The following is a 15,182-nucleotide window of genomic DNA, read 5'->3' as shown; positions in this document are numbered from 1 at the left end:
ACAAACAAGGATGAACGAGAATCACTGATTGAAAAATGAATGAGTTACTTGGCCCTTTTAAGAAGAACAAAAGTCTTCTTTTTCTGAAAAGGAGTGACCATAATGGAGACTATATCATCACTGGCTCAGGTTTCTCCTCTGTATGGCAATAGAAGACACATTCTTTTAAATTTCTGTGTTGTGAAGGATGGAACCTTCTTTAGGTTGTTTCTGTTCTGAGGATTGTAAAACTTGTTTGAAACAGAACTGTCTTGTATATGGTGTTAAAGGTGTTAAAATAAATGCTTAAAAAAATATGAAAAAACTTACATCTGCATGCAGCATTTTTTTTAAAAAAGAGTGTAAGTAACATGCACATGTGATGTAATAATATAATATTATGTGTCATATATAATCTGTCTACTGAAATACTTCAATAATATAATAAGGTTCAGACTACGCAAGATGATCATTCCAAACTGTGGTATAGTCAAGCCACAATATCTCAAAAGTCAAAACAGTGTAGAATCAGTGTGTATCTGTGGCTCCAGTACACACATAATGTTTCACACCAACTGTTGTGTGCAGTGGGTCTCAACAATGTCTTAGTGGCTCTAATGAGTGGCAGAATGGTTAAAGTTCAACAGAAGTCCAAGAAGCTAAGTTTATCATGGTGCTACACTTGCACCCATGAAGTTTACAGAACTTGACATAAAAAAAACAAATACAACAAAAAAAAGGAATAATCCACACATGGATCACTCCAAAATGTACTGCCTAGCGGAGTTCTTCATAGTCAGACCTTGAAAAGGAAAACAAGAATGAGAGGCATTTTTGCCTGAATGAAAATAAAAACGGTAACAAAAACTACCTTTCGTGTGCATCATACACATTGTTTTGTTCTATGCAATTTCACAACAGCTACAAGATCAAAATGTTATGTTCTATATATGCTCCACGAAAACCTTTTAGGATTTCAAAGTAATTTAATTGAAACCACAAAATAGGCCTAATATATCTGCAAAAAAATCCAACAAACAAACAAACAAAAATGACAGAGAACAAATCACAAACATTCCACATGCACAATGAACAATATTTGTACATGTAATCAGAAGAAGATATTACAGGATTTCCAATCATTATTCTTTGAAGAGTGAAAATAAATTACTTGAAAATCATTCATCTACTGAGATGACACAGTCAAAGGAGATGTCACTGGGGACATAATTTAAAGGCTACACAGTTTAAATTTATCAAAGAGCACACCGTTTTCTTCTCGCGCATGATTCATGGAAAGTTATGGAAAGTTAAAAGTCTAAGTTCTCCAACTCTTTCTTTTTTCTTGTTTTTTATTCTACCATGTTACCAGGTTTAGTATTCAGTGGTGCTCTCTGTAGTGGTTAAATTGTCCATCTCAGAGCCCAAGATCATGTCCTTTTTCTCAGCCCTCTGCTTCTTGGTCAAAGAGAGGTTGTTGTCAGGACAACACAGTTTAAGCCAGCGCTGCAATGGGACATACATGTATAATAATAAATAATATACCACTGCTTACAATTCCTTTTGGATTCTTCAGTAATAAATGTTCACTCTGACTATGAATGACAGAATTATGACCAACCACTCATTTTAAAAATGATAAACAGTAACCAACACTACCAATCAAAAGACTGATCTGATTCTGTGTCACTTCGCTCACTCTTATTTCTCACTGTTTTTCATTTCAGACTGTGAACATATTTTGATAGGTTTTTGTTGATAATCAAATAAACCTCATTGTAGGGAATCACACTTTTCAGGATATTATTTCAGCTCTTATCCAACAAACCTAATTCTAATATATAAAAGTGTATTGAGAACTTAAGATCAGCTGATTCAGCTGTGCTAATGGAGGGTTAGAGCAAAAGCCTCCATCACAGTCTACAGTCTTGTTCATCTTGCTTTAGGACTAAAATCATACAGTTTTTTTCATGAGGCAAATTTGGCTACATTGAATAAAGCCATTCACTTGACATCTATGCAGCTACAACAGATTTTTTGTTTTGTTTTGTCATACCTCATGAATATTATACCAGTAAAACTGCTTTGAAAATCTGATTTATGGAGTACTGGTGGTGATGCTCCAATGCCGTTCAATCCCTACCTGTCTCAGGCTGCCTTTGCTGGTCAATAATCGACCAAATGCCCAGCCTGGCACCAGCAGGATGGAGGAGAGAGCCAACAGCAAGCCAAGACCATCCACCCAGTCTGGATACACATACAGCCGATTAAACGTTAACGGCTTGTACTCCACCAGAGAACAGATGAAAGTCCCCTGTGGAAGGGAGAAAACAGAAGATTGCACAATTGGCATTCAGGTGATGGATGACCATTTTAAGTGAATATCCTATATTGAGAGTGTTCTCATTACCATACTCTTCTATAGCTTTGAGCTTTACCTTCACTTCGGGTTAAAGATAGAACTGCTCAACATAGGTTATATTTACAAAAAACAGGATTGTTAAAAAAACACATGGATGAGGTAAGTTGTGGGTTCACTTATGTAGTCAACCAGACCCAAGTTAGTTATAAAACATTCAGGATATTTTGATGAAAACAACCCTCTAAAACTCCTTTAAAAACCCATCTCATTGTGAGGTAGTGGAAGCAGGATGTTTTTTTTATCTGTTTGATTTCCATATAAGGACAGAGACACACCAGAGAGACTAGAGGTGTAAGGTATTTCCAACACAGTCTGAAGATGATGTTAGGATACATCCCAGTCATATCCTCAATTATTTCACACAGACGCTCAGCCCCTGATGGTGGACAGATCAGTGAAAGTCATTAGCACAACAGACCAGTGAAACTTTAGGCTATCCGTTATAAAACTCATCAAAAGCCATAAACTAAACATATATTAAAGGAACAGGGCTGTACAAACATCAGAGCTAAAACAAAACAGAACAAAAAAAAGATGACATATTTTAAAGATATCAAATAGATCTCCTCTAAAGATTGAAGTCAGTGTTTTCCTCTAATGAAAGGGTGTGTTAATTCTTAATAGCCAACAGAACATGTCTTCGCTGAATGGCACTGAGGGTTGTTTGTTGTAGGCTTTCATGAAGTTTATGTTGAACCCACCAAAGATCCAGCCAATGGTAAGGGATTCAAAAACAGCAATGAAGATGAGACATGCTCCATTACAAGCGTAGTGGTCAATTATCTGAAGGACATACATTCCACCCTGAAGAGCATAAAACAAACGTTTTTTTATTTAACGTTTGTTTTGTCTGAAACAGACATTTTTAAAGCTTAAAACAGCAGCAAAATCTCTGTTTTTTTGCTCTCTATTTCCCTGTTTCCATTTTTGTCTTCCTCTTCCTTTTCTATTTTTTTAATCACCTCTGTCACCATGACAAACTGACAGAAGAAGCATGTGAGGCAGAAGAGGAGGAGGAAGAACTCCTTGCGCTCAGGCCTGCGGAGCACTGAAGGAAACAGGTCTGTCACAGACGTTATGACAACCTCCATACCAACAAACTATAAAAAAGGGAAAAAATGCATCATAACTACAGCACAATTCTGGAAGGAAGCAAGACAACGATTTATGTCACTCACAAAACAATCAAATCTCTGATCATTGTAAGTTTTTTTTTTTTTAATTTATGGGAAGAAGATGTAATGAAAGATGTAATAGTTCTCTGATTTGGTTTATGACATACACTATGTGTGTGTATGTGTCTGTGTATATATGAGCAATTGTCTGTATTCGTGCATTCTTGTACTTACCTGTGTGTCCAGGCCCAATAGGATGAGCATGATGAAGAAACAGACAGACCATAACTGAGGGAGTGGCATCATTGCTACTGCCTCAGGGTAAGCAACAAATGCCAGACCAGGACCTGAATGAGGTGGGCAGATGTACTTTAGGTTTCTACAGCAACTTGACATACTCTGTATGCTATATTCTGTATTTATTCAGCTGTGTGTCATGCTTTATTCATTCTCTCAGTGATATTGTATAGAGGCTGTACCTGATTCTGCCACTTCATCTATAGGGGCATCATACTGATGAGCCATGAATCCCAGCACTGAGAACACAGTAAAACCAGCCACCATACTGGTGCAACTGTTCAGCAGGCAAAGCAACAGGCAATCCCTGTCAAAACACAAACAAGGAATACAGTTTACATTCAGATCTTGAGAGGTCAAAAGACCTAGTCTCTCGGCAGGGCAGGTTTAACATGACTGATAACTAACTTGCACTCTTAAACCCATCTAACTTCTTTTACATTCACCACAGCTTGTTGAAAGAGGTGATACTCTAAGACCAGTTATGTTCCTTAAAATCTCCACTGTTAACTGTACAGTTACTGCTTTGAAAAATAGCTATGGTTTTAAATATTACTGATGTGTTTAAAAGACTTAAGCTTCAGCTGTTATAATACAATGAGTTATTATTGATAACAACAACAACAACAACAACAATATTAGTATAATACATATTCTTATTCTTATTGTTGTTGCTGGTAACAACAACAACAACAACATCAATAATAATAATAATAATAATAATAATAATAATAATAATAATAATAATAATAATTGTTTTAATTGAAGATAGCAGCGACTTGATTGCACTAGTGTTATATGTAAACTTACTGATGTACTAATGGTGATAAGAGTTTAATATGTATGATAGGACATTTTATAAGATGCATTTAATTCATACTAACAAGCCAGTGATGAGTATTGTCCTCACTGACTCTTTGTGTTCTGTGTGTTGTCAGCAGATTGGAGGCATGATTGAAGGACATTCTTAGTAACTGCATCCAGCTGTTCAGACAGTCAGGAGAGGGAAGGGCCTCCCATAAATACACCACATTTGATGGGCTCCCCTTTTTGGTTTGGGATCTGTGGCATTGTGTGAGTTGGAGTGCCTCTACCATGGTATTGTATGACTGCTTTAAAATAGCACAGCTGCATCTGCAAAAATTACTTCTGCTGTTTCCCAAAATTATTGCATTTAAAAAGATATGGTGTGTGTTTGTGAACCTGTGTGTAACTGATGGACAGATTTATGATATATATCAACTTTAACTGAAATGGATTTTGGGGAATTCTGAGGTGGTTAAATTCAGAAGGAATGCAGCAATGCAGGAATTTTGCTGTGGTTTTCCATGCACCCAACCAACTGTGTTATTTGAAGCAGACTGTACATTTCTTACTGTATTGCAGGCATTATGAATTTGCTGCTTCTGACTTTTAAATGATGCTCTCTAATTAAAACTTCTTTGTTGAACACCATGTTGTCAGGTCTAGTTTATACAGTTTACCACTAAAGCGCCACCCTGAACACACTGATTAAAGAAAATTATGCTTATATTCTGCTGTACTTTAAAGGCTGGAAATACATTGCCAAACGCTTCTTACACCAGCTGCTTTTAGCTATTGATATTTGGTAATGCAGTAACTCACCTGTAGCAGTTGTTGTGGTATTTGTTGTAACTGCCGAGCACAGTAGGTATACCTGCACAGACACTGTAGGAGAAGAAGATCTGAGATCCTGCCTCCAGCCACACCTGCTCTGACAACACAGTCAGATCACAACATAACTCAAGACTACAACCCAGAGTGCTGGAGTGAGATGTTTTACATTAGTCATATTCTAGTCATATTCCAAGCAAGAATGTTTCACTGTCAAATAACACAAAATGTAATTTATGCAAAAATAATGAAAAAACATATAATAATAATGGACCTCTCCACGCAAAGAGTATTATACATTTTTACATACACCGTTATACATATTACATACTGTGAATACTAGGCTGCACACTGAGTGGTTATCTTCGTATGAAAGCAGTTCCTCAGTCAGCAATCTGAATAGCTGATATCTATCCCCAAATGGCCTTTGCTTATGTTATTCAACAAGTTTATAACTTCAGAGAAACACATGCAAGCTCACTTAATCATGTGCCATGCTTTTAAGATATATGCAGGCCTGCAGTACTGTGGGTATAGGACAACAGACATAAGACTATATAGGACAACGAGTAAAGCAATCAGCTTGAGACAAGAAAGTGAAACGTTCAGTAAGTATTTCTAAGCCTTAAAATTCTGTCAGAAAGTGCATTTTTCACTCAAGTTGAGTGAATAGGCTAATATTACATCACAGGTAGAAAATTGTGATTTAGGCTGGCTTTCTGCCATGGCTTTTTCTGTTAAATACAATACTCATTTAAGCAGACACAGGCTTAAGCAGACACAGATCATGTTTAACTAATCAATAAGGGGGGAACTGACACTCACTCATTTTCAAACCCACTTATCCTAATTTGGGGCACGGGGGTTGCTGGAGCCTATCCAAGCATTCATTGGGCGAAAGGTGGGGAAACACCCTGGACAGGTTGCCAGTCCATCGCAGTGCAGACACACTCACACCTAGGGGAAATTAAGTGTCTCCAATTCAACTAACTGTGGGAGGAAACCGCAGCCCCTGGAGGGAGCTCACGCAGACACGGGGAGAGCATGCAAACTCCACACAGAAAGGACCCTGCCCGTCTAGTCGGGAATCAAACCAAGGACCTTCTTGCTGTGAGGCGACAGTGCTACCCACTGTGCCACCATGCTGCCCAGGAATTGCACCTATCATTGATAAAAAAAAAAAAGAAAACTACCATCCAACTTGGACTGAGAGCCTACATTGTCATGGTTACAGTCATACAGTTCACCCCTCCAAAAGGATCAAGACTGTCCAGCTGATAGGAATCAAAGCTATCCTATTTTGATCTTTGAAGACTGCACATAACTTGATTCAAGATTTAGACTATCCTTAGCCTGTATTGTTTGATTATCAAACTCTTGCCCCTGTCCAAAAAGATGAAAGTCTGACTTTTCAGTTTCTTAGTTTCTTAGTCCTCTCAGTGGGCTAAATGTTTATGATATTGATATACCGGGCAAAGGCTGTGAGGGAACTGTAAATAATAGAAAATATGATTTAAAATCATTTATTATTATTTATTTATATTATTTTAATTTGTATTTGTTTGTATTTATTTATATTATTATTTATTTATATTGTTTTGAATTATTATTTAAAATAATATTTTCTAGCACTAGAGATAACTAGGAAATAATATTTAAAATGACGCAAGACTAACTTTGAAATCGGAATTTCCACTCTGCAGCTATGACTAAAATGTGTAATAAACTGAACTTAAAATGACATCTAAAAGAAGGGGGCAAGATCAAATAAATGATTTCTGACATGAAGGACTCCCTAACAATAAAAATCAAAGAGTTTAGAATGGAGTGCGAAGACTTCTGAGCAGACACAGAATGAGATATAAAGAAAACCCTGCAACAAACAAGACAGTTACGCCTGGATGTGGAGAAAACAGACGTAAGAGTGGCGAAGTTGAAAACCAGGGTTGGTGAGCTTGATGACGCTGAAACAAAACATCCGAAAATAATGAAACGGCTAAAAAAACCCAAATAGGATTCAAGAACGGATTGAATATTTGAAAAGGAAGCGGAGACAAAAACAATGTTTACATGAAGTGGTGATATAACGGCCTTTATCGAGAAATTATTGAAGGACATCTTAGCGGTACAGGAAAAGGTCATATTGCCCACTCTCTTCATATATATAAAGAAAGCAAAAGGCCATACAGGGCCAGTCGATGCTGCCCTTCTCAATTTAATGCAAACACAAAAACTGTAGATAAGAATTGTAGACAAAGTAGGAGCTAATGTTTAAAGGCAGACACATTTTCTTTAGCCACGATTCATTTCAAAGTCAAGCAAACTGGGTGAAAAGGGAGGTCAAAAGACAGACAGGAGAGGGGACAAGAGGCCACTGAAGGGACCACATAAACCCAGGAACAGCTGGCAGGATGTGCTGTAAGTGCTGACACTGGCCAACTTAAAAGACATTAAGACTCCAAATTGGCTCATGTATAACAGACCTTTTGGTAAATTAGCTGAAGCTATCGAACTACATAAAGATTTGTAAATTACTGTTGTTTCTTTCTGTATATTGTGGCCAATGACGTTGACTATGTTGCCAAAGTAATACACATGTAATACACATGGAACCTCTCATTTTTATCCATTGTGAAAATGGATACAAAGAATGATAAAGTGTTTAGTGTTTTTCAGTCTCTCACTTGTGTGTTGCTGGTGAGCAAGAACAGAAAGGGAAAAGGGAAGGGTCAAAGAAGCAGAGGGGAGCAAAGCAGTACATTTGTTAAATACAAACACCTGTATATTCTGTCTAGGCTTTTTTGTCTGTCTTTATATTTCTCCATGATGAAGGGGTCAATTTCAGCCCTACACCTTTTATCAGAAGCACATGTGAAGTTATGTCTATGTACCATGGGATGGCTCAGCACTCAGTTATGATAAAGCAGTGAGTTGCCATAGTTTTTGTCTAATAACCACTGACATCTTTCTCACACCTAAGAATATCATTCTGTACAAAATGTTGCTGAGTAGTTTGGTCACATTAAACATGTGCTATTGTTACAAAGGAGAAACAAACCACAAATATGGAAGATTTGGCTGTTGTGGTCCATGTTGAGCTGTTACTTAGACCTTGAGCTACTTGTCAGAGTTCAGGTAGTGATGCTCTTCAGTATGGGGATACCTGTGGGTCAGCGAGACGAGATGGTTCTGGGTACAGGTAATACATGACTCCTTCCCAAGCTCCTGGAAGAGTCAGCCCACGAATCAGCAACACCAGCAGCATAACATAAGGAAAGGTGGCTGTGAAATACACCACCTGTTCACATAAGAAGGAAGACGTGAGGAAATACTGCAATGAGGAAAGACCCAAGACTAATGTAAAAATCACTTCTCTTGTTCTGCGGACCTACTGTTAAGTTACAGAGTGTGTTTAGTGTGGTAGCATTTTTTTTTAAATTTCCAGGCTTTTGAAATTTGCTGCTGTTGTCTTTCAAATGAAAAGATAAGGATTAAAGAAGAGAAGCTGTATTTTTATAAGGATCAGATAATTTGGTAGTATATATGAACACACACACACACACACACACCTTGCCTGTGGACTTCACTCCTTTCCAAATACAGAAGTAACAGATGACCCACATTGCAATGAGACACAGGAGGATTTCCCATCGAACACCGCCCATCTGCTCAATGCCTCCTGAGATAGACAGAACTCTCCTCCTGGGATACAATGAACAAATGAGATGATTGTGATTGAGCATTAACTTCACATCCTATAGAGTCAAGGTTCTGTTGCCGGCTATGTGTTGCGTCAGACTCACTCCCAGAACTCGGTGGTGGCAGATGTTGAGTTGGTCTGTTTCATCCACTTGAGGGTCAGGTTTTTTGCAACAACATTCACACAATGATCTGCATGAATAAAAAAAAACACATATTACTTTGCATCATTTTAGTTAATAAGTAGAGCTTATGTCAAACCTAAAAATCCAGCTTGTTGCCTTTCTGTAATACATAAAGTAGTGGCTACCCTGGTGTTGAGGAAAGTAAATTTGTCCAATGATGCTAACCACAGATTACTAGGTCAGCTCTTCCAGTTTTTATCATTCAAGATCATTTTTCATTTTTATGTGGTATGAGATTTTGGAATAAATATGAATGTTTCAGACTATACTCTATTAATGGTGACTAATATAGTGTAGCATAATGTACACTACAAAGTTATAAGCATTTTGGGGATTTGACTATAAAAAAAGACAAATCATGTATAATGGAAACTATTTGTTTTCGACCTGTCACCATACCAGATACCTATGGTACTTCTATGATCTATTTTTATTTCACAACTTCACAACACAACAACTAACATTTCACATTGTTTCAGATCTATAGAGCACCTGTGTTCCATGTGTTGTCACAGCTGGCCCAAGGCAGTTGGGAGCTGAATGAGAAGACAAGGTAGAAAAGTGACCAGGAGAGAAGAATGATGTAGTAAATGCAGCCATACACCATAATTAGCTGGCCAGCATAGCCAATCCCTGAAAGCAGAATAATAGACAAGACATTTATTGTTGTGATGCTGTGGGGAAGTGCCACAATCATGGAAAATCTAGTGACATGTTATACCGTAAAGCAGCTCATAATGTTACACCAGTGAACAATACACTAAATTAATATGATTAAAACTGAGATTGTTACATCACAGGTTTCATCACTTTATATTAATATGATATTCACAATTATTATGTTATGCCCATTATTACAGGTTGCAACATGGCCCTTTTTGCTGCTGTAGAACATCTCTGGGTAGTGCCTCTCAGTGCCATAGTTTGCATTTCACTTAACAACTAGCTATACATTAAACCAAACAGATTTCCATTTATATAACAAATTTTCCATCAACAATGTGAATGTACTTCTGATGTTCACCTTCAGCCAATGGACAGATCTTCTGCCAGCATGTGATGCCACCCTCTTGGGTGTACTGTCCCATAGAAGTCTCCAGCAGAAACAAGGGCACACCACACGTCACCGCAAACACAAGGTAAGGCACAAGAAATGCACCTGAAAACAGTTTGTGGCATCGGCCACCTCAGACTACTCATGAAAAACAACATGTAGTGGTGTCTGGACATCATAATAATGACCTCAATAAAAATAAACATTTTTGACCAGAAATGTTACGTTTTTATCCTCAGTTATTATGCAGCCTGTTAGTCTAATTTAAAAGTAACTTGGTGAATGTACTGTAGTGAATGGTATATAGACATCCATCATTTTTTATTTTAGTGCAGAAAAGATATGGAGTAAACTCTTGGTAGCATTTGAACATAATTAGTGTATCATTGTGCTCTTACCTCCACCATTCTTGTAGCAGAGGTAGGGGAATCTCCATACATTACCCAGACCCACCACATTTCCTGCCACGGCCAAGAGGAACTCCACTTTACTGCCCCATTGTCCTCTCTCCTCAGTTTTCTCCTCCTGTTTTGTTTCATTCTTTACATGTCTCATCTGTGCCATTTCCATCTGTTCCTTTGCTACACACCGTCAAATATAATGCAAAATTTTGAGTTTGATTTTTTTTTTAATTATTATTATTATTTTAATCTGTGAGAAATATTTTCAAAGTATTTTCAAAGTTTTTGGAATCTTCCTTTGGGATAGGATGACGCTCATAGGATGTTGTGTTTAGTTGAAACAAAGCTTTCAGGCAGATTATGAACAAATGCACTTGGTGACTCTGAAGCTCATAAGCCCTGAGATATCCAAGAGAAGTTAATAAAGCTAGGCTGAGTTGCACGCAACCCATTGGAAAAAATAAATTAATAAATTCAGTTTGTTTCATAAGCAAAGACATGCCTGCAAAATGAACGTGTTACTTGGCCAATTTAAGATAAACTAGGGACATTGTGTCAGAAGACCATATGGCAAGACCATATCGAAAACCACATGGTATTATCATGAGGGGGTCCTCCATACTTTTTTTCAGTAGTGACAGTTTTGGTATCTGTACTGACATGAATTTTACCTAATTTGGTTTGAGCAGTGCTAGACATTCATAAAAAACAGGTCTGTATTGTGACTTGTTATTTATTCCGATAAGCACCGAGAAGACCCTGATGGGTATTTTTGAATAGTTCCTCTCTGTTTTCAATTGTTAATATACCATTATTCTCAAAATATAATATAGCATCCTTACTGCACGAGGGAATAAATTTATGCTGATAAATGTATTTCCATGACAGAACATGGACTATGGACCTCTAGACTGACACAAGCCAGCTATGTGATATACATATATATATACATATATATATATATATATATATGACCGTTTATACGAGCTTACGTAACAGTATAAATCAAAATTAAGCTCATATATCATATGCAAATAGACTGCTGTCATTTCAAGCAATTACAGATCAACTCCAAATTTACATAGCAGACATACTAAAAAACTAGCAATATGCTAGCTACTTACCTACCTGGAAGTCCAAGTCAAAGTTCTAAGGGATTTGGTTGTGTAGCAAGCTGATGAACGCAGTGTCCAAGGCAACAAATTTTCTTCACTTGAAATTTGCATCAGTGAGATTTGCATAAGCTTCATAAGAACAGTTCTTAAAAATAAACTGTAATTTTCCTTAAGCGTGGCAGGTACTTAATATTTAATAAATGTAGGTGTGTAAGCTTATTCATATGATTAGATGTAGATCAGCATTTCCCAATTCTGTTATTAGCTGAATCAGGTGAGTTAAGGAAGACAGAGATCTATAATTTGTAGGTCCAGAGGAACAGAGTTAGGGAGCATAACTATTGACTAGACTCACACCATGCATCTGTAGGGTAGCTGCTGGAGGTGGCTCAGAATCGCCAGTGGTTATAATAATAGGTAGGAGTCGGAGTATGATGATTATAAAATTCAGTAAAGTATATTGAGCGCTCTACAATTCAAAAGAAGCATGTGTGTTATTGCAAATAAAGATAGAGCACATTAGAACAGCAGCAGGTAGTGGAAAGGAGAAGAAGGGTGCCCAAAATGTTCTGAATCTCTATAGATATAGTCTTGGGCAAAAACAAACAAGACCATGCTTTCATCTAATACTAACAACTGGTTGGCTGAACAATGAAAACAATACCATAAATGGAAAAATGCCTGACACAGAATAACCTCAAGTCACATTTTACATCATGCACAAGGAACAGTATAGGCTGGAATATTAATCAAAAATATTCAGTGGAGGTAGCTGACTCGTCTCCGGTCTTCAAGGTTGATCATCCCTCAGTGCAAGGCTGTCTGTGTGAAAATAAACTATTCATAAAAAAACTAATAATAAGAAAGAGAGTCTAGCAGCAGCACAGGGATGACCTTGGTCTTGAACAGGGTCGTGGCTCACTATCTTCAGTCTGGATGTCCTTCATCAGGGCTCCTGCAGAGACTTCTTTTAAAACAAGAGAGCACAGCATGCATACAGAGAGGTGATAAACCCAACAAACCCAATTTATGTCATCCAAAGCTAAACATTAACCATGTGACCATAATATGGTCCTAATGTTTTTCCTTTAAATTCTAACTTAGTGTTGGTGAGTTGGTTATTGTTTACACTGCATGCTTCTAATGCAAGGATGTGAATACTCACAAATTTCTAAAATGAAGCTCAACCAGCCACTGATTGCATGTTTCACAACTACTACAAGGCAAGCACTTAAATGACTATAACGATCATGAGTGTCACAGCCTGCCCCTCATTTTTGACTCTTGTTTTGATATGTCTTTGTGCTCCTGTTCTGTGTCTGTCTCTGCCCCTCACCTGATCCCGTTTGTCCCATTTATTAACCTCGTTAATTTGAACCAATCCTGTTTTGCCCTGTTTAGTTCTCCTTCTGTATTTAAGCCCTTGTGTTTGCCTTGTCCTTTTTCTATCGTTGTTTGTGTTTGTATACATGCTGTTAGGCTGCACCTTTTTGTTACTGGCTTTTGTTCCTGTTAATTTATCTTCATTTTGTAAGTAAAGTCCTCCTTTTTTGTCACCACCATCTTTGTGTCTTGTGCTTGGGTCCTGCACCACTCCGCCATGACAATGAGGTCACATAATATGAACATAACACACATCACTCAAGAAAGTCTTTATTAATCACAATTTTTAGGTGACATGTCAATGATGGGTGCAGTTCATATCTATTTCCACCCCATCACATTTATGTGACACACCTTTGATCTGGTTTATCAGAGCCTGCATAAGGTTATAAAGCAAATTTCTGTCATATACGCACAGGCTGCCATGATGCCATACTATTACAAATCAACAGAAAACCTACAAACATGTGGAATTCAAATGGCCAAACCATCCATATGTCATAAAAATATGTAACTAAATGACCATTTTATATGTGGCCTACAAAGTTAAGTTAATAAGCTGGCTAAGCATGAAGTGAAATAAACTAGTACATGGGTGTGGAGCTTTTTTACTTTGAAGGGCCCCAGTAGTAACCAGTTGAGGATACTCTCGTTTAAAAAAATCCTTCACGGTGAGTGACAAGGGTAAATTCATTCCCTTTTCTGTATGAGTGGTCCTGTTTTTCTGAGGTTTTTGGGACATCTCACATAATACCTGTGTAACAAATTTAAGCTGAAAGCTGGAACTTTGCATGATTTAATGGACTGATGTAACACATGGAATCTAACATGTGCCAGGAGAAGATACCAGAAACCAGAGAGGAAGGTTTTATGGACTCATGGTGCCTGTGCCAAATCTCGAGTCTGCCATCGGCATGATAGCAGGAACTGGAATGAGGCACAATGTTGTCCAGTATCCAGTGGAGCTGCTTATTTCTGTTAATTAATAGGATGCAGTTGTGTGGTTTTGTGGTCCCGTGGAACAGATGTGATGTGTATACTGAGATGCTAGCGTCCACCTCACTGTTGTGATGTGCCATTGTTTGCCTGTTTATAACCTGTTTGCACCATTCTTGCCTTTTTCGTTCAATTTCTCTCATCAGCAAGCTCTTTCACCAGTAAGACTGGTTGGATTTGTTTTGCTTTTTGCACCATTCTCAGTAAACCCTCGACACTTAATACATGAAATGCCCAGAAGAACGACCACTTAATGAAACTAGCAGATCCAGCATGTGTAATCATACTGTGTTCATAATCGCTTACGTCACATGTTCTGACTATTTTAACATTCAGCTGAACAGTACCTGGATAAATCAGCATCTTTTCAAATTTACACATCTGCCTTTAGGTTAACTCTCTGTAGATGTGGTGTACTTAATAAACCAGCCTCTGGGTGTAGAAAGCAGCTTAACTGGGTTACTAGTGTACTTTATTATTTTAGGCTGTACATATCTTGGACTTTTAATGTTTTAAGGTGACAGAGACATCAAATGACGGCCACACGATTAAGTGTCTGTGATCGAGTATTCCTCAGTATAGCAGACGAAATAAGAAGCCAAAGCAGCATTGCTAGTCTGGCATTTCAAGGGTATTCTCTGTTTTTGCAGACCGTGTATATTAGGCTCAAGGCTGGTGTCAGCTGAACACACACAATACTACACTACACTGATGGCCTCCATGGGTCATGCCTATCATGACAGAGATGATATGAGCATTGATCTTAAATGTCTTTATGGGAGTATACAGGGGCGGTTTAGGGATGGGCGGCATGGGCGGCCGCCAGGGCGGCATCTTGTCGGGGGCAGCACGGGGCGCCCACACAAAAAAAAAAAATGGAAATGGTGATATTTGCGCCATC

General features: G+C 37.9%; 1 protein-coding gene across 1 annotated transcript; it reads right to left on the bottom strand.

The window, feature by feature from the left end:
* Positions 1-1,353: 1,353 nt before the first annotated feature.
* LOC115804688 (sodium- and chloride-dependent GABA transporter 2-like) lies at positions 1,354-15,115 on the bottom strand. Its single transcript, XM_030765195.1, has 15 exons — positions 14,989-15,115; positions 10,785-10,967; positions 10,357-10,491; positions 9,825-9,965; positions 9,252-9,339; positions 9,018-9,150; positions 8,612-8,746; positions 5,440-5,543; positions 3,996-4,120; positions 3,751-3,863; positions 3,364-3,501; positions 3,103-3,205; positions 2,677-2,777; positions 2,123-2,293; positions 1,354-1,485 (listed from the first exon to the last, which is right to left on the bottom strand). Exons 1-15 carry the CDS (start codon positions 15,113-15,115, stop codon positions 1,354-1,356), a joined length of 1,929 nt encoding a protein of 642 aa, XP_030621055.1.
* Between the last annotated feature and the right edge of the window lie 67 nt (positions 15,116-15,182).

The sequence above is a fragment of the Chanos chanos genome, chromosome 2 (genome assembly GCF_902362185.1).
Source record: "Chanos chanos chromosome 2, fChaCha1.1, whole genome shotgun sequence".
Lineage (NCBI taxonomy): Eukaryota > Metazoa > Chordata > Actinopteri > Gonorynchiformes > Chanidae > Chanos > Chanos chanos.
This window is presented reverse-complemented; position numbering and strand designations above follow the sequence as displayed.

Excerpts from the sequence above, each read along its gene's own strand:
- LOC115804688 (XM_030765195.1), bottom strand. The coding sequence starts at position 15,115 with ATGCCGCCCTGGCGGCCGCCCATGCCGCCCATCCCTAAACCGCCCCTG. Across the intron at positions 10,968-14,988 it reads GACCCATGGAGGCCATCAGT|CAAAGGAACAGATGGAAATG; the intron begins GTAGTGTAGTAT and ends GACGGTGTGTAG. Across the intron at positions 4,121-5,439 it reads TACCACAACAACTGCTACAG|GGATTGCCTGTTGCTTTGCC; the intron begins GTGAGTTACTGC and ends GTGTTTTGACAG.